General features: G+C 43.3%; 1 protein-coding gene and 1 long non-coding RNA gene across 8 annotated transcripts in view; one reads left to right on the top strand and one right to left on the bottom strand.

Annotated features, from left to right (window-relative positions):
- The window catches only part of RARB (retinoic acid receptor beta), a 681,957-nt gene that overhangs the window by 101,187 nt on the left and 557,168 nt on the right, over nucleotides 1-23,602 (bottom strand). For all 7 annotated transcript variants that reach the window (XR_009261697.1, XM_058729723.1, XM_058729722.1 and 4 more), the window contains one exon: nucleotides 3,037-3,178. Coding sequence is in view for 6 of the 7 variants with exons in the window: in XM_058729723.1 (XP_058585706.1) it covers nucleotides 3,037-3,178 (142 nt within the window). In the remaining variant the exon portion in view is untranslated. The remainder of the gene's footprint in view (nucleotides 1-3,036; nucleotides 3,179-23,602) is intronic.
- Nucleotides 12,033-14,921, top strand: LOC131511737 (uncharacterized). Its single transcript, XR_009261704.1, has 3 exons — nucleotides 12,033-12,132; nucleotides 12,312-12,368; nucleotides 13,638-14,921. It is a non-coding gene; the product is annotated as an uncharacterized LOC131511737 (long non-coding RNA).

Below are 23,602 nucleotides of genomic sequence, written 5' to 3' on the forward strand. Positions count from 1 at the left end.
CATTTATAATGTCAGCCTAGACTAAAATTCTCCCACAGAACTGCAGCGTGACTGACCTCCATGTCTACAGAATGTGAGACCAAAAATGGAGTGTCAGGGGATCATTCTGTGAGTCTCACTTACACATATAAAAAAATCTGGCTACTTCAGGGCAACGTTGTGCTCTTCAGCGGTAGGGCCTGGGGCCCGAGCTAAGTTAGTATTAGCTCTATATCTCCATATTCATTGATTTTAAGTAATTCGATAGCTCTAAAGCTTGGAGGGAGCAAAGAGAACTGGCTGAAAGGTGGTCAACTGACCCATCATCCACAGATAGAAGTTTCCAGGGGAAAAAGACCTTCCCAGGAGGTATGGGAGGATGCTACCCTATCTGATGACCCAGTCCATTCTTGCTCATCAGGACCCTAAAATATGACTAAGACCCCAACCTCCACTGCCTTAACGGCACCTCTTGGCAAAGATAACAAAACTTGCTGGAGGCAGTTGGTTTAGCAATTCAGTCCAGCTCTTCAGGGCCCAGTTTCTGTCTGTCTTTCCACTCTTCTATCTACAGTGCCTTCTTTGTCCTCGAGTTGGAGGATAGCTACGAGGGGCACTTGTGGCTACCTGCTTCCTTGTCCACATACATCGGAAAGGAGGGCCCTTCTGTCCTAATATTTTAAGCGTGAGTCTTTTGTCCTGTTTGGGTAATTTTATTTTGGTAAAATTTCAAGTTTGCTCCAAAGTTGCAAGAATAGTACAAAGACCTCCTGTACGCCCTTCATCTAGATTCACAATTCTTCATAAGTAATAATATAGAACAGTATATTACAGTGCTATAATCTATAATCCGTATTCAAATTTCACTCACTGTCCCAATAATGTCCTTTAGAGCTATTTCCCTCTGAACAAGAAACCGATCTGGATTATGCATTGCATGTAGCTGGCATGTCTCTTTTAATCTGGAACAGTTTTTCAGACTGTCTTTGCCTTTCATAATGTTGGCATTTTTGAAGGCACTAGTTTTTTTTTTTAATTGCATTGCTTTCTTATTATTGAGTTTTCAGAGGTTTGTATATTTTGTTTTATTTTTTTAATATTTAAAAAAAATATTTATTGGGGCGCCTGGGTGGCGCAGTCGGTTAAGCGTCCGGCTTCAGCCAGGTCACGATCTCACGGTCCGTGAGTTCGAGCCCCGCATCAGGCTCTGGGCTGATGGCTCAGAGCCTGGAGCCTGTTTCCGATTCTGTGTCTCCCTCTCTCTCTGTCCCTCCCCCGTTCATGCTCTGTCTCTCTCTGTCCCAAAAAAAATAAATAAACGTTGAAAAAAAAAAAATATTTATTTATTTTTGAGACAGAGACAAGAGCATGAGCAGGGGAGGGGCAGAGAGTGGGGGAGACACAGAATCCGAAGCAGGCTCCAGGCTCCGAGCTGTCAGCACAGAGCCCGACATGGGGCTCGAACATGCGAACCTCGAGCTCATGACCCGAGCTGAAGCCAGCCGCTTAAGTGACTGAGCTACCCAGGCACCCCAAGAGGTTTGTATATTTTAGATACAAGTCCTCAATCAGATGTGTAATTTGTAAGTAATTTCTTCTAGTACGTGACTTGTCTTTCCATTAATTCCATAGTATCTGTTGGAGAGCTGACATCTTTTTTATTTTGATAAAGTCTAATTTGTCTTTTTATTTTTTGTGGAGGCTGAGCCTGAGTTTTGAATTCATTCTCGTTGGACTGGCCTACATCACAGATTCCCACCATGAACCAGTGACATGGAATATGACGGGTGGCTGGGACACAGAATAGGATGCCTGGCTTGAGTCAACGGAATTGTTCCCCGTCCTGCTGTTTTTCCTCAAGTACGGAAACCCAAGAAATGGAAAAGCATGCTAAACCCTAGGCACATTTAAGAGAGGTGAAGGGACAGAATGGATACTGGGCAGCCAAGCGACATTCCCTAGAAGCAGTTCCAGGCAAAAAGCCAGTCGGCCAGCTGAGCAGCGCTGCTTGGCCCTGGGGGCTTTCCGTCCTCAGTCTCCCCACCACCCAATGGCCACATTTCCCAGTTCCAAAGTCCAAGAGCCCTGGACCTATAACATAAGCCTTCGAACCAGGCTGCAAGATCATGGCTGAGGTTCCTGGCTTTTTGTCCCAGGGCTTCACTCACACTTCGCCTTCACCAAATCCCCGAGTAACAGGATGAATAAAGTAACAGCCATCACATTCAGTGCTTCACCTTGTACACAACCCTGCGCCGTCCTTAGGCCTGCCTGAGCCAAGCCATTTGCCCGTTGTCGCTTCCTTGTTCCCTTCACGTGAAAGCACCAAAGAGAGAAACTTAAGGATGAAAACGTTGGCAGTGTATATATACGCTGTCTGTATTAAGTGACGTACATTTCAAGTCCCCATTATCAGATGTTTTTGGACCACTCATTTTTAATTCATTCAAATGTTCTCTTTCGCATTAAAAAAAAAAAAAAAACCCGCAGAATTCTTTGGCGGAGGGGGGTGGCTGGGACAAAAAAAAAAAAAAAAAGCTAAATCGAATTTGGAAACATGCCAACGCGCCAAGTTTCTAAATATTTCTTCCACAACAAAAGGTTTACACTCCCTTCCCTCTGAGAAAGGGCTAATTATTACTACTGTTAATATTCATGCCTCTTGTCTCCTTTTGTTCTCAGGGACACGGGCACAACTCTGTTCCCACGGCCAGGACGGGGAAAGGGCGTCTCTAAGTGGCGATGCGATGCGCTAGTCATTGGTGGCTCGACAACAACACACAGTGAGTTGGGACCGCTCTGAAACACACATCTGCCATCCACAGCACACAGCTCCTGCCTTGTCCCCAGCTGCCACTCAGGCTTGATCTGAAAATCCCCACGGTTATTCTGTTTTCAGCTCACCTCTGTCTACACCTAGCCTTGGCAATCTATCCTTAGTGTCATATGGGAATTCCGCATGCTATGCCCTCCACAACTTGATTCTGGAAGCTGAGCAAGTCCTACATATAGGTAAGCCAAAGGAGGAAAAAGGAAAGTTTTTGAGACTCCACTTACATTCTTTGGACATTCCCACTTCAAAGCACTTCTGGAGTCGGCAGTACTGGCATCGATTCCTGGTGACTTTATTAATAACACAGTTCTTATCTCGGTGACAAGTGTAAATCATGTTCTTCTGAATACTTCTGCGGAAAAACCCCTGCAAGCGAGGGAGAAGGTGAGTAAGAAAATGAACTGGTAAGTTTCGTGCGAGATCAAAGCCAGCCTTATCAATGCATTGATTGCTTGGTCTGAGTAACAAAGGGAGGGCAGCAGAAAAGTTAACTTATTTAAGCCTTCAAATCCTCGTGACATATTAATAGCTCTCCCTTTGTTTCAAATCAGAAAGCCCCTTTTTAATCAAAACTAGCCATGATGGTTAGCGTCTTGCTAAAGGGAAATTAATACCAACTTGAGTCACTTGAAAAACAAAATACAAGACCTGGGTTCCCTCCAAACGGGCTTAATTCATAAGCGGCCCCCTTGCTGGCCAGAATGATTTCAGGTGAGCCTACCATCAAGAAACACAATATACGAGGCATCACATTTGCAAAAGAAATAAGATTCATGGAAGAATTTGGTCTTTTCAAAAAAAAAAGTCTCTTCCAATTTTTTCCCCACATATTTAGCTCATTACAGTATTTCAAATATGATGTAATTTATACAGTGTTTAGACAAATATGATCCAAGACTGGAAGCAAGGCGTAAAAATGACTGCCCATTTAATGGCACAGGAGAGCTGTGCTGTCCAACATGGTAACCACTAATCACAGGTAGCTGTTTAAATCAAAATTAATAAAAATGAAATAAAATTTAAAATTCGATTCCTCAGTTGCAGGAGCCACATTTCAAATGCTCAATAGCTACATATAGCTAGTGGACAGCACTTACATGGAAGATTTTCATCCTGGCAGAAAGTTCTCTCGGGCAGCACTGTCCTGCAACATGGACTTTTTGACAAGCTTACCTAAGAGTCATCTAACATTCTTGGGAAATGTAACTTTGACTTACTATCGATTGGTCACAGACTCTGTAACGACTGTAGAAGACAGATAAATTACAAATATATTTGTTAAGGATAGGTGTAAAGATTTCTGTCTGGCTGAAATAGAACCAAAGAGTACTGTTTTATTGCCTTGGAAGACATTAACCAGTATTGTACCTAACTTTGAAGTCTTACTCCAGCATTCTCTTTTCTTTTCACTCTATCAATCAACCTGCCTACCTAGACATTTTGCTCAAATCCCCCTTTGAACCAGTTTTGTTATCCTACCATTTCTCTCATGACTGGGTTCGATAAATCTTCAAATACGTGCTTACTGAATATTTGACAGAGTTATTACTTTTCAACTTTCTGAAAATTATATTTTGGCAAAAGAAGCAATTTATCCTGATTTCTGTGAAATACTGATGAAATAAAGCAGACGGTAGGCTCATGAGCCCATGGTGACTGCCTTTTCCTTTGTCCTCGCCATTTTTACCGCACAGTTTTGTAGATGATGGATAGTCGAGGGATGCTTGTTACGCAGACGAATGAACGGGGAGTGAAGGGCACATACCTGCTGTCTTTTCTCTCTCCTGATCGCCCAAAAACCTCTATGTTGCTAAGAGTATTGAGAGCAGGGAGGTTTGCCTTCACAACTGTGATGTGACTTTTACCCATATCAGAAACAATTCTCTTGGATCTAAGAGACACGTCACCAAATGTGCTGAATGGCACAGAAGACTCACTGAGTTCAACTTTCCCTGTAATACATTCACACTCCAGGAACCAGAACTAAAAACATTTAAGGCTGAAGCACATTAACAACGAAAGCTCGTGTAACACACGTTGTTTAGGATATTTACGTGGGTACCCTAGGATTTTAATGTCTAAATAAACATATTTTTACTGGCACGGTTCAAGTGTAAACGCCTGGAAATCTTGCTTAAGGTTGCAACTCCAGTCACATCCCAGACACACACATCTTCCAAGAAAACGCAGTTTATTTTTGTACCTCTGGAGCTACAAATATGCCCCAAATCTAAAATAACAGGTTACAAATACTCCGAACCTTTAATAGCATCTGTGCAGAGCGGTCACCTCAAACATATCTTTTTATGCAAAAAATATACCTACAGGACACTTTTGGCTGCCAGATGTACAAACTCAATTTACAGAAACTTCCTTGCTCTCCTGCCAAGAAACACTGACCCGATGGAAGATCTGGTCTTTCCTGCATGTGTGAAGCAAGTGGCCAAAGGTGACCTCTTCCATTTATTAAAAACTAAGTATTTAGTTCAGCAGATGCTTAGTGAGCGACCAAGAGGGGGACCAAAACAATCTCGTGATGCTCAAATGAAAGAAGAAGAGAGAACTGAAGAACTTTATGTTGTCGCTACTTGCCCAGCCATTGTGGTTCAGTAACAGTGATGGCAAAAACTAAACAGGACTCGGTTTTCCAAATCAGATTTTTGGCGAGATATCAGGAGAAGGTCTAAGTTTTCAATACATCATTTCCACCACGGTGGAATACTTGCTGACTAAAATAGATGCTGGGAGGTATTTTGATACATGGACTGGGTAAACAGAAACCCCCCCTGAGGCCGGAGTGATATCTGCATTCTACCAAATTCTCCTCCCAGTAGTTGTGGGGAATTATTATTTAAACCTCGTTTCCTTGACTGCTTTGAGGACCTAGCGTGTGCATGTGTGTGACACTGTGCCCCGTGCCACCTAAATTTTAGCTGCTTACTGTTTTTTCTTAGGCTGACTCTAAATTCTAACATTACTTAAAACGGAGACCTTTAATCTCTGGCTTCCTTTGAAAGCCAGCACTGGCTTGTCAATATTAAAAGGCAAATAAAACACAAAAGTCAAACGAAACAATAATCAGATGTTATTTCGCTCTCCCTGGATACGAGATCTGCTAGGGGCTTAAAGCTCCAGGCCTTATCACTTCCTGAGACAGATCAGCACTGACTTGAGACTATCACTGAGGAATTCAGAGAAAATGTTTCTCATTCGGTGGTTCAGCGAGAGTTAAAGCCACAAATCTGTGCCAACCTAAAATCGGAAGCCTCATACTTGGAGAAACAAAACTGCAACCCAAATCTTGTCACATGTAAAAATGGGTTTAGAAGTACTGAATTCAAAGCGTGATAGTCCTTGAAGCCAGTAGATGGGCAGAAACATACCTAGAGGAGAAAACACTGAAAAGTTGAGCTTATGAAAGGAAGGATTTCAGGGGCACCTGGGTGGTTCAGTCAGTTAAGCGTCCCATGCCTGTTTTCAGTTCAGCTCATGATTTCCTGGTTTCTGGGGATCGAGCCCCAGAGCCCCACGTCGGGCTCTGGGCTTCCAGCGTGGAGACTGCTTGGGATTCTCTCGCTCTCCCTCTCTCTCTGCCCCTCCCACCCCTACCCACCCTGCGTGCAAGCTCTCTCTCAAAATAAATAGATAAATTTAGAAGAGAAAAAAAAAAAAAAAGGAAAGGAAGGAAGGATTTGGTTCCATTTGGAGGAGCAGCCCGGGGTTGGGGCGGGTAGGAATAGGTAGGAGGCAGTAGAGAAAGGGCACGGGAGAGGAGGTCTAGGTGCTGGACTGCAGCCTCATTATCACTGTGTGGCCTTGACCCAGTCACAGCCCTAGGAGGCGAAGCTCTCTCATCTTCTAAGTGAGGGGCTGGACGGCTTATTTCCCAGATCCTTTCAGGGTGTACATTTCTGGGATCCCAAGTGTGTCATCGCACCAGAGAGTGACAAATTGGGATGCCTTGAAAATGAAGATGAAGGAATTTCTGCGAGCAAAGAAAATGGCCAAGGAAAAGGAAGACTAAGGAAGAAGAGGCCGTCCACCTGCGTGGGCAAAAACCGTAACCTAGCGGGGACTAGTCTAGAGTTACTGGCATCACAATTTTCTCACTTTCCCGAAACATCCTTTTCCCAGTAAACCCCAAAAATGCTGTCAAGTCTTCAAGAGCTAGGTCACCTCATCCAGGAAGCCTTCCCTGAGTGATCCAAGCACACAGGAATGCTTCCTCTTCCAGGTAACCTTGGTGTCTTGCTTACCCTTCTATATTATTCCTGTTCAATTATAGTATTTAAAGTAACAGACAATAGTACAGTTGACTTCAGAGGATACATGGGTGCCACGGGGGAATGCCAGCCTACGGCCAGCGGTCACAGCCTCAGGGAGCCAATGGGCATACTAGATTTCTACAACTGGGTGTCCCAGTACCACCAGCAAGTGTGACATCTTCCTTGCTGAGATCTAGGATGTCCTGACAGAGGAAGGGCAGGAACATGGGGGCCAGCTTCCTGGAACTAGAATGGGCAGGTTGGTAGGCCCCAACGTGGCCTCGAGTCAGTACTTAATGTCTCTTCCCCAGAACTAAGACAGGGGACTTGGGTGGGGTGAGGGAAAGACTCAAGGCAATGGCTATTCTACAAATGGTAGGAAAGTATTTCAGTATTTCGATACCGAATAAAACCGTATCGGTGCCTTCTTAGCCAAATGTCCCCAGGACTAGGACAGGACCTGGCACGTGATTGATAGCTTAATAAATGGTTGTTAAATGAACGAATGAATGACGATGTCCTCAGCTATAAGCAAAAATAGAGTGAGAGTCGTGGATGTATTATACCTTACTTCCATAAAATATTAGTATATTTTATGGAAGTAAGGTATATTCAATATATTGAATAATATTCAATATTATTCAATATTAGTATATTCAATATACTATATTAATATTCAGTAATATTAATATTCAATAATATTCAATATTAGTATATTCCTTGAGGATGATATTGTCTGTAGTTGAACAGCCAGATCGCTCAGAAGGTAGCGGAAGATCCGCCAATCGGAGATGTAATCAGGTGAGACCATCAAGGCTTCCCTTGGTTAACCATGATTCATGTTGGTTAGTTATGATTTCTGTTGTTAATCCTAACTTCTGCTGGTTAACCTTGATCTCTCTTAATTATGACTTCTGTTGGTTAATCATGACTTCTACTTTTTGTAACACAACACTACAGCTATTTTTTTTTTTTTTGAGACAGAGAGTGTGTGTGCATGCACACGAGTGGCAAAGGGGCAGGGGGAGAGAGAATCTTAAGCAGGCTGCACGCTCAGCACAGAGCCCGATGCAGGGCTCCATCTCATAACCGTGGATCATGGCCTGAGCAGAAATCAAGAGTCTAATGCCCACATAACTGAGCCACCCACGCACCCCTAACACTCTAGCTACTTCAGTCAAGAAGACAGATCTGCCTCACGAACTGAGTCAAGTGTTTTCTAACCATAGTGTTTGCAACCTTTCTTATCTCACGCTCATCTATTCTTGCTCTCAAGGAACTGGGACCCAACCAAAAGACAAAAAAAAAAAACAAAAAAAACACACTCCTATGGTAGAGAAGGCCACAGTTGCATTAGAGTGTCTTAGGAATAATCACAGAATGCCCACTCAGATTACTTCTGTCTCCCCTTGGGGATATGAGGCACCAGTGTTCTACCTAATCCTCTGTTACCTACAGTACAGACACAGTCCTAAGTCAAAAGGGAAACCATCTCTTTTAAGCCTGAACATTCTCCCACACCCAAATACTAAAATTCCTAATTACCTTGATAAACTGGCCTTAGGTCCCAAATCTATAAAGGACATGGATAAAAGTGGCTCATTTTACTCCCTTCTTCATGTTTTGATAGGAGATGAAGTTGGACCATCTTCTCGCCTCTAATACTCTCAAATCATTGCCCTAATTCTTGTGACTTTTCTTTTTTTTTTTCCTTTCGTGGACCATGTTCCAACTTCTGGCTTTCAAAACCTTTTTTTTTTTTTTTTTTTTTAACATTTATTTTTGAGCGAGAGACAGAGCACAAGAGGGGGAGGGGCAGAGAGAGGGAGACACAGAATCCAAAGTAGGCTCCAGGCTCTGAGCTGTCAGCACAGAACCCAATGTGGGGCTCGAACCCACAAACCGTGAGATCCCTCAACCATCTCCCAGAAAGAGTGATTTTTGTTGGTTTAGATGCTAGCCTAGTGATTACGAATTGGGCTCCAGGGACGTTGGGGTGGCTCAGCTGGTTGAGCATCTGACTCTTGAGTTTGGCTCCAGTCATGATCCCATGTTTATGGGATTGGGTCCCATGTCAGACTCCATGCTGAGCTTGGAGTCCACTTGAGATTCTCTCGCTTCCTCTGCCCTTTCTCCTGCTCGCACACACATTCTAAAATTTAAAAAAAATTTTGCTTTAAATTAAAAAAAATTAATTGGGCTTTAGCTTGAGTGCCTGTGGATTTTAACTCTGACCCTGCTGCTTACCATCCTTGTGACATTAAGTGAGTTGTGCTAAGGCCTGTTTCCTCATTTGTACGGTGGGGATAATGAAAACACCTACGCTTCATGGCATTATGGAGTATACCCAATTAGGGAACACGTACAAAGTGTTAACCCAATGCCCAGCACAAAGCAAGTGCCCAGTGAATGGTAGCTTTTGTTAGTGATGAGACTTCTTCTTTCCAAAGCTCTCTTCTGGACAGTTTCCAATATACATTTGGTATTGAAAATAAAGATTCCCAAATAGGACAGAACACGGTTCTGAACCTCTGAACAACACAGGCTATTGTGGGTGGATATCCTCATGATTCCAAAGGCCACCTCTATATATACTCATTCCTCTGCGGATTCATTCATCCAATGCCAGTTAACTGGAGTGGATGTGATAGGCTCTCCTGGGGCATACAAGGATATGGAAGGCAGGGCTGGTGCCCTTTCTCGACTTATCAACAACATGAAATCAAGTGAACACTCCAAGGCACACGCCACCACACAGCGTGATAAGAACGTCTAACAGAAGCAGAAAGTGAAAAAGTGCCCGGGACAGTGCCTGGCAGATAGCAGGCACACTTAAAATATTTACTGAGGTGAAGCCATAGGAATGCAAAGGAGTTAGAAGGGAGTCAGCCCTTGATTCTCGCTCTAATGGAGGGGTAGGATTCAAACGGTGAGCTTTCCCCCAAGGAACATTCCGGGTCAGCTAGAGCGATCACAGGTGAGGAAATACAGGGAAGGGCCAGTGGGCCAGGCTGGCAGAGACATAAATGATGGGTGTGTGTGTGTGTGTGTGTGTGTGTATAAGGCACGCTGAAAGAGGTTGGTTTGGACTGGGCAGGATCTTGACAGCCATGCCAGGCATTTACCGAGGAGGCACTCGTTCTTCTGTGCAGGAGGAGGCTAGGGTCAGAACCCTATTCCGCCAAGATTGTTCAGGAAGCTGCGACTCGATGAATTAATTTAATTGAACCACGCTATTTTAACCATACTAATCTAACCATACTATTAATTTAACCATACTAAAGTAGATAGTGAGTTCTGGGCATGAATACAAATACGTAAAACCCCAAACCTGCCCTCAGGTCCGGTCAAGGATGTAGCCCAAAGAATCCTTGACTTCTGAACAACAGGGCAATCTGGCCCACATTTAACATAAAGTTACTTGTGAGAATTCATACCGCGGTGTTGTGAAGGGAAGTAGCTTTTTAGCCTCAGAGCCATTTACATCAGGTTTAACCTGCGCGGAACTCGTCGTGATTGAAGCAAGGTGCAGAGTAAAAACTTGTTTATTTAAAAAAACTGGGCAACTTGGCACTACATTAGTCCTAAGAAGCACTGGATCAGGAGAAATCCACCCCAAAAGTAATATGGGAAGCGCATTTGTTTGCACTGGGCTTTCGCAGAGTTAATTTCTATCCCATGCAAAGTTCAACAGGGTAATTTCTCCTTCCAGAGAGAAAGAGGAGAGAGACCGTGAGGAGTGTTACTTAGTCCTCTCCGGTTGGTCACTAAAGGGAAAATATTTCAACCCCATTTCAATCAAAAAGCAACCAGGTGGCTGCCCCAGGCTGTCATCCTCCCTGGCCAGCAAGGCAGGGACCCGAGGAGGTGTAGCCTGGGGCCAGAACAGACCTGAGATTCCTATTTCCAGCCCGAAGCAGAGATTCTGCCAGTGGGAGGTGAGTATGGAATAATCCCATCACAGCTACTTTGGGAAACACGGTTTTCAGACCAGGAAACACGTTGCCTTAAACAAACAAAAAACACCCTCCGGAGCGAGTGGAAGTCCATGCGTGACAACGTCTGAAAAGTTATTAATAGCAAGATTTGTGGGGGAGAAAGAGAAAAGTGAAGACCTTTTCACCCCACTGAAAGACAATGGGTGAGAGGGAGGGAGAAAGTAGAAAAACAGCCTACTATTTTGATGACAAACAGAGTTTCCTCCTGAGCAGGGAAGGGTGGGCATGAATGTAACCCAGAGAACACAGTGAGTTAGGGAGGGGGCCGCACTCGGCACCGCAAAGAGGAAAACAACGTTAAGATTCAGACTCCAAACAAGAAAGCTGAGTTGTCCCAAGGGGTAGAGGCTTAGAGTTATTTTTTGTTTGTTTGTTTAAAAAAAAAAAAAAAAAAAAATTTCCAACAGGATAAGGTTCTACTGTTGGGAATTCAGTAAAGATGAATGAATGACAATAGTGAAGCCTGAGTGCTCTGATGTTTAACAGCCATGGCTTCTAGAAGGCCCATCATTCGAGTGCCGCATGCCAGCTCACTGGCACAGTGTCTCCTGTCCTTGCGCTCAGAATGTGACCATATAGCTTAGGCCTGTCTCCTTTCAAGTCCCTTGGACCAGAAGCTTCCTTGGCACATTTACTCTTCCCTGGGTTAGCAAGGCAAGCCTTTATTTTGGGACAGGTCTAGAAAGATGGTACTAAAGGGGCAAGGACTACAGATTTAGCAAAAACAACATCTCTGTGGGAACCAGTCATCCCGGAAGAGTGTGATGATGGCATTTTCCTGGACTGTCAGGTGCGCCCCTGAGAGCTCAACCCCTGTGAGACCCACAGGCCAATGCTCTCAATCCTTTTAATCCCCAATTAATTAAAACTCCCTGCAAAGGAATACCAATGAATAGGCAGCCCGTGTTCTTAACTAAGAACCTGAACTCACAACATCACAATCAAGGTCTACATTTCCCAAGTTTTCAATGTCCCAGGAAGGGCACCGAGCCAATGCATTCAGTTCACAGTGCCCTTTATTTTAGAGGAACGTGATCCAGGGAAGAAATGCTACCAGGTAATATAAACTGGAAACCAACAGTAAGGAGAGATTAATCAGATGGATAAAACGTCTTTTAATTTAGGTGAAAACGTGTGTTTTTAGATCTCTAAAACATGACCTTGGATAAAATAACTTTTTTAAGTGACCAGCTATCCCACGGGTCTGATTATTCTAACGCCATTCTAATCCACCAGGTTTTGGCACCAGTGATCTCAAAACAAAATTTGGGGGGAGAGAACTTCATAAGGCAGGTACGCACTACTAGTTAAACTGGCCGTTTTCAAAAAGTGGAGGGATCCGATCTGGGCAGGGCCAGCTTCGCAGGCACGTGACCTGGGCGCACACAGAGCCTGGTACTTGGAAGGGCCTCGCACTCCGTTTGCTGCTCTGCTGTCACGGTCTTGAAATTCTCGATAACTTCTGAACAAGAGGCCAGCATGTTCATTTTGTGTTGGGTCCTGCAAATTACGTAGACGGTCCTGGCTCTTGAATCCCCTCTGTAGCAAAGGCTCCCCGTGTTTTTCCTTCATGAGGACGTGGAAGCCTTGGGTAATCTCTCTTCTCCTGTGGCTGACCTTAAGGCTGGTTTCGAGACTGTGGATGAGACCGAATTCTACAAGTCTACCACAGTCACGCTTATCCCAAGATCTCCTTGGGTACTTTTATCAAGACTGTATCCTGGGGACCACTTCCGCTCTTCTCAAGAATTTGAGTTGAGATACGGTAGAGAGAAAAACCCTCAGACATGAAAAAAAAAAAAAAAAAAAAGTCTGCAATGGATGATTTCACGGAGCTCCACATAGCTTTCTTTAAATCTGGTCCTGAGAATTCACTTTAAACCAACTAAAGACATCTGTTTTCTAGATTACTCGGGTCAGTTATTTTGTGCCCTTCCATGGTGAAACCCATAGTTACCGATTTATTATCAGGATTACTCTAAATATAACTGGGCAAGAAGCCAACACATTTTAAGTTTTCTAATTCTCAAATATTTAACTGAGAAAATGCCCCAAAATAGCTCCTCAGCTACAGCCCAGGAGTTAGCAGACCCCAGGTGCTTTGCACATTAATTACTAAATCTTATCTGGACCCAAATTCAAGGTCCTCATCTGTACTGAAAGGCAGGGGTGAGGGTGGGGGGAAGCAAGCAGAAGCAGACAGAGCCAAAGCATGCTCAAATATGTTTAAACTCTTTGTAGAGGAGCATAAATTTTTAAATGTCTTTTAAAAGTTTGGCATGCAACATTTTACCATCAACAAAGCCGGGTCTTAGCTCTGTCCTAACACGTGGGTTGACGACACCGGACATCACCATGGCAACTCTATCACATAATTCAAAAGCCTTTCACAGAAACCAATAATCATGAACCCCTTATATTATTTCATGATGCTAAGGGGGACCTAAAATAGAAAAGAAAAAACGACTCGTCCACAATTTGTTGGCACTTCTGCCAAGTAAATTTAATTCCCAGGGTCATTCTGGGATCTTCTCACTGGAATCTTTCTTGCTTATTTTATAGGTGGTTACGTCCCGAATCCAAAGTGAAAAGGACGGAATCGCAGAGGATGTGGGAGCAGAGGGAAGCCGGTCAGGCATTTACACTGAAGTCTTCAAGAGCCTGACAACTGTAAAATAGTGGGCATTTATTGGATGTAACCCTTCTGCTTCTCCTCACCACAGACCTTGCTCAGACAGTGCAAAAAGCTTACTAACAGTTTATTGAGAAAATACTGCTTAAGTTCCAGCTCTCAAAACGGATTCTGTCCTTGTATGGAAAAGTCACGGCGACTCGAGGATAAGACCCGATATGGCGTATCGTCCCAAAACTGCCGTGTCTAAACAATGGTTTAGATCATCAGCGAAATGGTTTAGAGCCTGCTAGTCCCTCAAAGTCCCATGGGTCCGTTGTGCATTCGTACTTAGCCAGGCTCTCTAGACTACAGTGTTCTCCTTTGCCTCCAGGCCTTTACACATGCTGTTCCTTATGCCTGAAAAGTCCTTTCCCTGCCTTGTCCTTGAGTTTAGGCCTGCTCCTGCTCCAAGGTAGGGCCAGGTACCTGTGAATCCCGTACGACCATATCGGTAGACTCTGTTGTAACGTTCACTGTTCGACGCTGTAACCATCCATCTTTGTGTCTCTTTCTTCCCCCAAAGCAGGAGAACCGTGAGGGTAGCATCTTAATCACCTTTGTGATGGAGCATGTCTAACTTTGATAATTAAAAAGTAACATGTTGCAAGTTATTTTGCTTTTTAGATATCACACGGCAGTTCAGTTCCATGTAGAAGGGGACAAAAAAGATCAGTGGAGAAAGCTACCTTCAGTAAATACAACCACCACCAAAACAGATTCAAGGAAAAGGCAAAAGGAAGCTGTACTGGCAATACTGAAACTCCAATATCATAATTCAGACAGCAATACTCACTTCATGATTTATGCCAACCTCCTTTCTTTCTTACGCCAAATTAGCAAGAAATAGGCTCAAATTTCACCCACAGCTCCTCTTTCTTGATCTTTAAAACGAAAGTTGCTATATAATGTCAGCACAGTGCCCGGATTTGAAATGAAATAGGTCCCCAATGTAAAAGGTAAAGTTCTTTTAAACAACATGAACTTGCCTGCAATTAAGCACATTACAGCTTCTACCTCAGCATTCTGCTATATAAAAATACACTCCTGGAGCTTCTGCTGTTTTGAGGACCTTAACTTCTGCGCTTTCTGTACCTATTTTATACGAGAAAATTTGGAAGAACACACACAATCAATTTTTAAGTGTTACTTGTCTGCTTTTCCCTTTCACACCTGACTTTGGTTGATAAAGAGAGGAGCAGTCTTTTGATTACACTGGAGAGAAGGGGGAAAATAGGCCCAGTAATAAAAGAGGTACCTGCCAATTAGTCAGATTGTTCTCCAGTTTTCAATTAAAGGCAGCCTAATGGATGTAGGGGGACCTGTTTTATTTTCCCTAACAGAGCCCTTATTTTTAAACTCTTAGCTTCATTTTCCAAAATTGCTGGCTTTAGACAGAAGAAACATACATCTTGAACAAAAAGCTCTATGTTCTTCTTCTATTTCCTGTATCAAAATTGTATTTCTCTCCTCAGGGGCTACTTCCCATTTGTCTTCAGGATGGGTTTGCTAACGGACAGGAGTCCCTGACGTTACACTACACCCTACTCTAGAAGACGGGCGACCAGATCTGCTCCCCCCAGGCCTGGAAGGCTCATGTGGGAGTTTTGGGGGTGCCTCACCCTATTTTTCTTCTCTTCAGATGACCATTCCCTGGAATTTCATTTACCCTCCTCATTTTCTTCAAAAGGACGCGAAAGATACCTTGGGAAGATGTGCTTATTCTGAACCCATCTAAAAGAACTTGCCTCTCTTAAGCATCGGCCTGTCTGTGGAATTTGGCAATGGTTTTCCTTAGATCAAACAGGACTAAGAATTTCCTTGGACACGGCTGGCCTTCTTCCTTGGAACACACGTGTTTTCAAGATTGATATTTTTATCCAGAGTTTTCTCAAATGAATAATTAGGAGATGTCCACAGGCAGGTGTAGGAAAAAGAGCTGGGCCCCCATAAATCATGATCAAGCTATATTTAACCACCAAAGGACTGAATGACTTTTTGTAAACAGTTTAGCAATTTTGTTTCTGTGGGACAGCACTGTCCCTAGACTTCGGGGATTTGTGGGGGCAATTCCCTTTACTGCCAACGGAGTGACAGCAGCTGGATAAATCCTTCAGAATTGGACGAAACACCCCTTCGGGGATGGAAAAGCAGTCATGAATCGCATGATCCTGGTAATTTGAGAGTTCATGTATCTATGGGGGAGGGGGACCTAATGTATCATATATTAATTCCTATTTGTTTTTAACATCACCCGACGTTTGCTTGGTTCAGACCAAAGACAGCTGCAAGAGACACATTAGGACTGAACACTACACCTTAGCGGGCATTAGAACAGACCTTGTAAAAACACCAGGCAGTGACACAAAAGTAATGTTTTGATCCTGCCAAGAAAACGGAAAGTGCTTTTAGGAGCCCCTCAGAAGGAGAGTCTGGATTAATTTATAATTTTGGGTTTCCTAATGGCTTTTATGAGCTTGCTCACCCAAAGCATTTCAGAGCATCATCTCTCTGAATTTTTAATTTTTATCCGCGCTGTGCTCCCCAAATACACCGATCTGAATCATTGCCCCCTCATCTTGTTATCTTAATGGGGGAAGGATAGAGTATCATGCCGGCCATTCCGCATTAGGTGTCCTCATTTACAGATTGAAGAAAAAAAAAAAAAGTGCCGGACATAAATTATTTAAAATCTATTGTATCAGTGTGTGTTCTGTAAGCATTCACTACCGGCAAAGCAGACAGATTATTTTTCACTTTTAATTGTGTTGATACCTTATCTGCTTTGTTGAAAGTGGAGAGTGGTATGTGAGACCGCCTCACACGCTGAGGAACAGAGAAGCGATGGGGTCTATTATTTAAAGCCAAAGTAACCCATTTAGTGGAAGTACCTTTTAACACACTGCTAAGGAAGAGAAAACCTGGAGTTGCTATTTACGTTTGTAATGTGTGTCTGTTACCGTGTCAAACGTGAACGAGGGTAGGACAGAGCCAACTTCCTTAAAGGAGCTCTTACATGAGACAATCAGTGACAGCAGACTTCACACCAGCATCCAGGCACAAAGACACCCATTGTGTGTGAGTGACAAGGGGGATCACCCAGCATTCCTCCCCCTCTCTGCCCTCCACATCTCAAGTGTGTGGTAAAAAGCAACATCAATTAGATGAGGTCATCTCTATGTAGGCTTGAGGACATCGTCCTACACAAAATATTCAGGGCAATGAAAATATATTTAGATAATAAAGTTGCTAATCTGTGATAGGAGCCTGATTACAATGAAATCATACACAGGATACAAGGGATTCAATACTAGAAACTCAAAGTGACCCTGAGTCCTTCTCCTCCCTTTGGACCTCCAAAGACCATCATCAAGAAATGACCACAGGTTCTATAGATATGTCAGCATGTTGCCAAAAAGTACCTCGCCCTTATCTGAATTTAAAATATTCCTCCAAGGGACACCTGGGTGGCTCAGTCAGTGAAGCATCTGACTTCGGCTCAGGTCATGATCCCACGGTTTGTGAGTTTGAGCCCCAAGTCTGGCTCTGTGCTGACAGCTCAGAGCCTGGAGCCTGCTTCAGATTCTGTGTTTCCGTGTCTCTCTGCCCCTCCCCTGCTCATGTGCCCCCCCCCAAAAATAAATGGACATTAAAAAAAAAAAAAATAAAATAAAATAAAATAAAATATTCCTTCAAAAGATGGCAACTCGGAATTCATTTGGGTGAATCTCCAGATGAGTGGTTGGGAATACACAGATAAAGACTAGAATTGTTCTGATGTAGCTTATTAAGCTGGAGGCGTGTCCTAACTCTTAAGCTTGTGTCTCCTCAGCACCAAATCCGGTACTTTACCCAGCTTTCCGTAAATATTTGCTCCTATAGATGGGGGGAGGGTTGCATGGGGGAAATGACTCCATTTGCCAAAGATCCTCTGCCAGCACGGGGGACGGCCAAAGAGAAAAGCCAGAAGTGCAAGTCCAAAGAGTTGTGGGCCAGTTTACGCTCTGCCTTTATCTGGCTCTGGGATGTTGGGGGCAAACTACTGACCCATCCCTGCGGCTCCATTTCACATGTTTGAAATTATCTCTCTACCTTCTAGCGCTGACACTTGAGATTTCCACCTATCTGAACAAGGAAACACACATTCCTACGCCCCCAGTATGAGCCTCGGGTCTGTCCGTTTTGTGGGACGTGTCTGGTTCGGTAAGAAGCAGAGAGCTTGCGAGAGCCAGGAGACTCCCAAATATGGGTCCTTTTCACACGGAGTCAAAATCCAGCAAACAGCTCCGGGCAAAACAACCAAGTCAATACCAGTCCACAAATATGGACGGCATCACACGTGATGTTTGTGAGTTTCGCTTCCTCGCTGTCAAATATAATTGGTGACAACCCACGTCGGGGAAAGCCCAAAGTCAGCCACCACACCGTGCTTACTCTCCAAACCCTACCACCCCGATCGGCTGTGTGCTTCGACTTGAACTCCTGACCTTTCCAGCAATTATCCCCGGAATCTAGACAGCCCCGTCGTCACCTCAAGTCACTGTGTGAGAGGAGCACGGCCAGGAATGTTCTGTCTCTGTTCCCGAAGGGAAACGGAGCGAGGGAGAGGTTCCTGCCTTCCTTTCCATCTGGTTTCTCCAATAAAAGGGAAAAAAATAAATGGAAATGAAAAGTATACAATTAAAAAAAATTACATTTAACTTCCTTTTGCTAATGTCTGTAAGATGATTTCTGGCCTGGCAGGAGATTCCAGATGGGCCGTATAATGAATATAATTTAATACGAAAAACCGGAGTTCAAAGAAACACATTTTTCCAAGTCGGAAGGTTGTCTCACACTGTTTAATGCAAAACACCGGGACAAGTCATTGCATTTCTTTTCTTATTGCACATTGGCCTTTCAACCTATTATCAGTGTGGCCAGACCCGAAGCCATCAAAACCAGAAGCTGTCACTCTCCGAGACGGGTCTGGACCCAGCGCATGCTCACCCAAAGGGCCAGAGACCAGTAACCATGCAATGTGTTTCCCTCCGGGGTCTCAGAATTTATACCACCAATTAAGGCCATAATGAGTGCCCCAAGTTGACTTCCTAGGAGCAAGAATTAATTAAGCACAGTATTTCTTAGGAAAGAATGACATTTTTCCAAACGAGTTCTATAAGGTGGCCGTATTTTCTGGTATTACTGTGCTTCCGTGTACGATCCTTAATTGTTAATACAAATAGAATGATCCGGGAACACGGCTTGGTTTATGTTTTTAATTTGACAGTAAAAGAAAACAATCTTTACTTTTATCCTTATTTTGGGGGCAAAGAGAATGTTCTGAGCATACCGCGTGTATGCGAAGCACAAAATCATTTACATTAGTAATATGGTATTACTTCTTTGAATTGTCAACATCACCACCAAAGAAGGAAACCAGCACTCCTATTTATAATTTCCTGCTCACCTTTCAAAAATGAAGGGTTGTGTTTTGAAGCTGTTTGCTCCCTAAATTACTTATGTTCCCATAAATTTGGTAGTGAGTTCTCTCTCTCTCTCTCTCACACACACACACACACACACACACACACACACACACACAGGTTTAGGATTCATTTTTTTTCTTAACATTTATTTATTTTTGAGACAGAGAGAGACAGAGCATGAACAGGGGAGGATCAGACAGAGAGAGGGAGACACAGAATCCGAAACAGGCTCCAGGTTCTGAGCTGTCAGCACAGAGCCCAATGTGGGGCTCGAACTCATGAACCGCGAGATCATGACCTGAGCTGAAGTCGGACGCTCAACCGACTGAGCCACCCAGGCGCCCCTAGGATTCATTTTATAAACTACACCTCTAGTAGTCTGACCCAGAGGCTGGAAGACTCCTTCCGTGAGGGGCCAGATGTAAACTTTTTAGGCTGTGGGCCATATGGTTTCTGCCACACGTATTCAACTCCACCATGGGGCGGGGGGCAGCGGCGGGGGGGGGGGGGGGAGGCGGATGAAAGAAGCCAGAGACCATACATAAATGAATGGGCCTGGCTGTGTTGTGAGAAAACTATATTCATAGACACTGAATTTGAATTTTACATAATTTTCATGAGTCATAAAACAGTCTATTTTTTAAATTTTTTTCAAGTTTTAAAATGTAAAAATCATTCTTAGCTTCTGGCCATACAAAAACAGGTGGCAAACCAGATTTAGCCTGTGGGCAGTAGTTTGGCAACCAGTGATCTAACACATGTGTACGTTTTTAAAGTAATCAGTAAGGTTTCAGAAAACACAATCTGTTTCTCTCTCCCTCTCTCTCTCTCTCTGTCTCACACACACACACACACACACACACACACACACACACACACACAGTCACACACAAATACAGTTTTGTTATCAACATCATGGTCTCCGAAACCACTGATGTAGTATAGCAAAAATGGCACTTCAAGCATGTATCTGGATCTGTGGACCAGAACATGAAGAAAATCTTAGCCTTGAAGAAACATTACCAGGGTGGTAGGCAAAAAGAGACCTCTCTCATGAAGAAAATTCCCCCTCTAAAATACAAATCATGTCCTCTACTCCTTTAAGGAGTTAACATAGCCAGCACGGATCTGGAAATCCCTGCAGCCTACTTGCCAATTAATGTATTTAACTCTAAAGAGCAGGGGCTTTTTAATTTAGCTCATCCATCACCAACAGAACATTTTGGTAGAAAATATTAGGATTTCCAAATAACTTTATAGCTCTGTAAATTGCCAACATACCATCTGCAATTGAATTAACATTTATAACCAAACTGAAATAATAAATAAAGCAAATTACGCTGCAAATATTCGAGAGTGCCCAATATGCACTTGAGAACGATAATTAGCATTTTATAATCACGCTTCATTTTCTTTATCCAACTCCCTGTCACATTAATGATAAAATATTTTAAACTGTGCTCTATCAGCAAACGGCAGTACAATCTCTAGATTAGCCATTAACTAACGTGGAGAATGAAAACAGTTTGTGCTGCTGACATTACGTATCCAAAGAAGTTTTACTCATAATCACGTCCTCCAGTCTCCCTGGTTCTTATCTCCGTTATTTTTTTTTTCCATGCTACCAAAACAAGGCCTAGAAAGCCAATGCTTTATTTGTCCCGTCCAAACCCGAAGTGCCATGAGAGTGGAAGGTGCAGACTCTTGCCAGCAGAAAAAAAAAAAAAAAGAACTATGATTTAAACACTTATTATGTGCATCTGATCCAGAAAACTAAAAGGGTCTGTCTAGAGGTCAAGAAGCTTAAGTCACTCAAACGGAATAACTCTGGTCCTCAAATAATTCTTTCTGAAGTTCTCTCTCATTAGGATCCGACATCCTCAATTATGGTATGTGCAATTTTTTCCCCTAGCTTCAAATAAAAATCAACTTGACCAAATAAATCGGCAAAGAGCAAATATATATATATGTATATATATTTTTTTTCCAACTAGATTTTCCACCAATTAGCAACATTTCCCCAAAGTTTCTCATTATCTTTCTCTAAAATCACTCCTTTATGGTAAGTATATCCAGATGCTTTCTTGACTCTTCTCTCCTTTGTGGCTCCTCTCCCATTTGAACTTGACATTTCAGGGCTTTCTCACTGTGTGTAACTCCCACATCTCTTTGGGACAGTGCTGTTCTGGCTAATAAGATAGCCACTAGCCACATACAGCTAGTGAGAACAGAAAGTGGCTGATCCAAACTGGGAGATGCTGTAAAGGTAAAAGTAACCTCAAATCTTGAAGACTAAGTATGAAAAATAATGTAAAATCTCCCAGTAGTTTTATATTAATTGCTGAAATTGATGGTTTTGGACTGTTAGATAATATAATATACTGATAATATAAACAATATATTGAAACGAATCCCATTTCTTTTCACTTTTTTTAAAATGTGGCTACTAGAAAATATTTATCTATTTGTTTATTTATTTTTAAGTAGGCTTCATGCCCAATGCAGAGTCCAGTGTGGGCCTTGAGCTCACAACCCAAAGGATCAAGATCTGAACTGAGATCAAGATTCAGATGCCTAGCCAACTGAGCCACCCAGGAACCCCTAGGAAATTTTTCCTTATATATCACAATTGTATTTGTGGCTAGTATTCTATTTTTATTCGGTAGGGCTGGTCTACCGGGTCCTAAATGCAATGATGCCTGAAAACTTTTGTGGAGTACTGGCTATGCTACAGACCAAAATGATTATTATTAAGAGGCCAAACCAAGTAAAGCCTTTGATCAGATAAATCCTGCATGAGTCCCATCAGGCAACTCCAGACATTTCAAAGAGCAGTAAGCCTGGTCTCACACGGTGCATAATCGTATTTTTACTGAGATAAAAGTTTGATGAGCCAGACGTTCACTTGGAGATACAGAGAAAGGAAGGATGATTGTAATGGGCTGCGGTGAGCTCGGCCTCCCCATTGGTCCAGGTCCCACAGGACAAAAGAGGGGCTGGAAGCCTCATCGCAGAGGTGGGCTAGTGGCTTCGGGCTTCCGTCCTGCTGCTGGTCGGCCTGGATTAAAGTCCCATCTCTTCCTATTATTAACTGAGTGATCTTTGACAAGTCACATAACTTCTCTGTGTCTTGTCTCCTTATCTTTATTTTTTTTAAGATTAAAAAAAATGTTTATTGGGGCGCCTGGGTGGCTCAGTCCGTTAAACGGCCGACTTCGGCTCAGGTCACGATCTCCCGGTCCGTGAGTCTGAGCCCCGCGTCGGGCTCCGTGCTGACAGCTCAGAGCCTGGAGCCTGTTTCAGGTTCTGTGTCTCCCTCTCTCTGACCCTCCCCTGTTCATGCTCTGTCTCTCCCTGTCTCAAAAATAAATAAAAACGTTAAAAAAATTTTTTTTAAAATAAAAATAAAAATAAAAATAAAAAGTTTATTATTTATTTTGAGAGAGTGAGAGGGGAGGGGCAGAGAGAAAGGGAGAGGGAGAATCCCAAGCAGGCTCCACGCTCAGGAGTTGGGACATTTAACTGAGCCACCTTGGTGCCCCACTGTTTCCTCATCTTTAAAGTGGGGATGGTGATGCTTTTTATCTCATGGGGTTGCGAGTTAAGATTAAATAAGCAAACGTGGGGAGCCTAAAACTACCACTGCTCACAAATATTAGCTGGTACCGTTCTAACTCTTACTAGCCTAGCTGTAAGGGGAGACAGAAGCTTTCACAATGCAAACGCAAGGGCTAAGAGGTGCAAAGGGAAAAGCTGAAAGCCAAACCGAAGCGAGATCAGGAAAGCAGGCGAGCTGGCTGTAGGTGGAGCCCAGAGAAGAGTCTAGGAGGTACCGCAGGTAGGGCAAGGTGAGGATGAAAACGACGCTGCCCCGCGAGGATCTTTCACGCGAGCCCTGCCTGGCGCTGGGCCGCACCCGCCTAACCGACGGAGTGATCTGTTGTGCATTTTAATAGTTTGTGGATTTCCGTCTCAGGTTATAAAAGCAATAGTACATGCTGTGGGTTTCGGGACTAAGTTTTCTTTCATTCTGCAAAAATTTTTCACCAGATTTTTAATCACAGAAATGTTTTCGAAATGTACTTCTTTTATTCTCATTCATTGTGTCTTCTTAGCATCTAAAGCAGAAGTTGCAAGCTGCTCACCTGCAAGCTGAATGGAGCCAAAAGGCATGTTTATGTTTGGCTGAGACAGCGGTGGCCGGCACAGACTTTTTAAGACTTTTAAATGCGTTGCCAACATTTAAAAAGTAGGAGATTTCAGTTACAGAAGAGACTGACTTCACGCTTCTACCTAGTGTTTTCTTGACTCATCATTGTACGGTCTGAGTGTTTTTCGGTAGTGAAATATCTGGAGAACCAGAAAAGACCCCGAAAAAGCCACAGTCC

The sequence above is a fragment of the Neofelis nebulosa genome, chromosome 5 (assembly GCF_028018385.1).
Source record: "Neofelis nebulosa isolate mNeoNeb1 chromosome 5, mNeoNeb1.pri, whole genome shotgun sequence".
NCBI classification, from domain to species: Eukaryota; Metazoa; Chordata; class Mammalia; order Carnivora; family Felidae; genus Neofelis; species Neofelis nebulosa.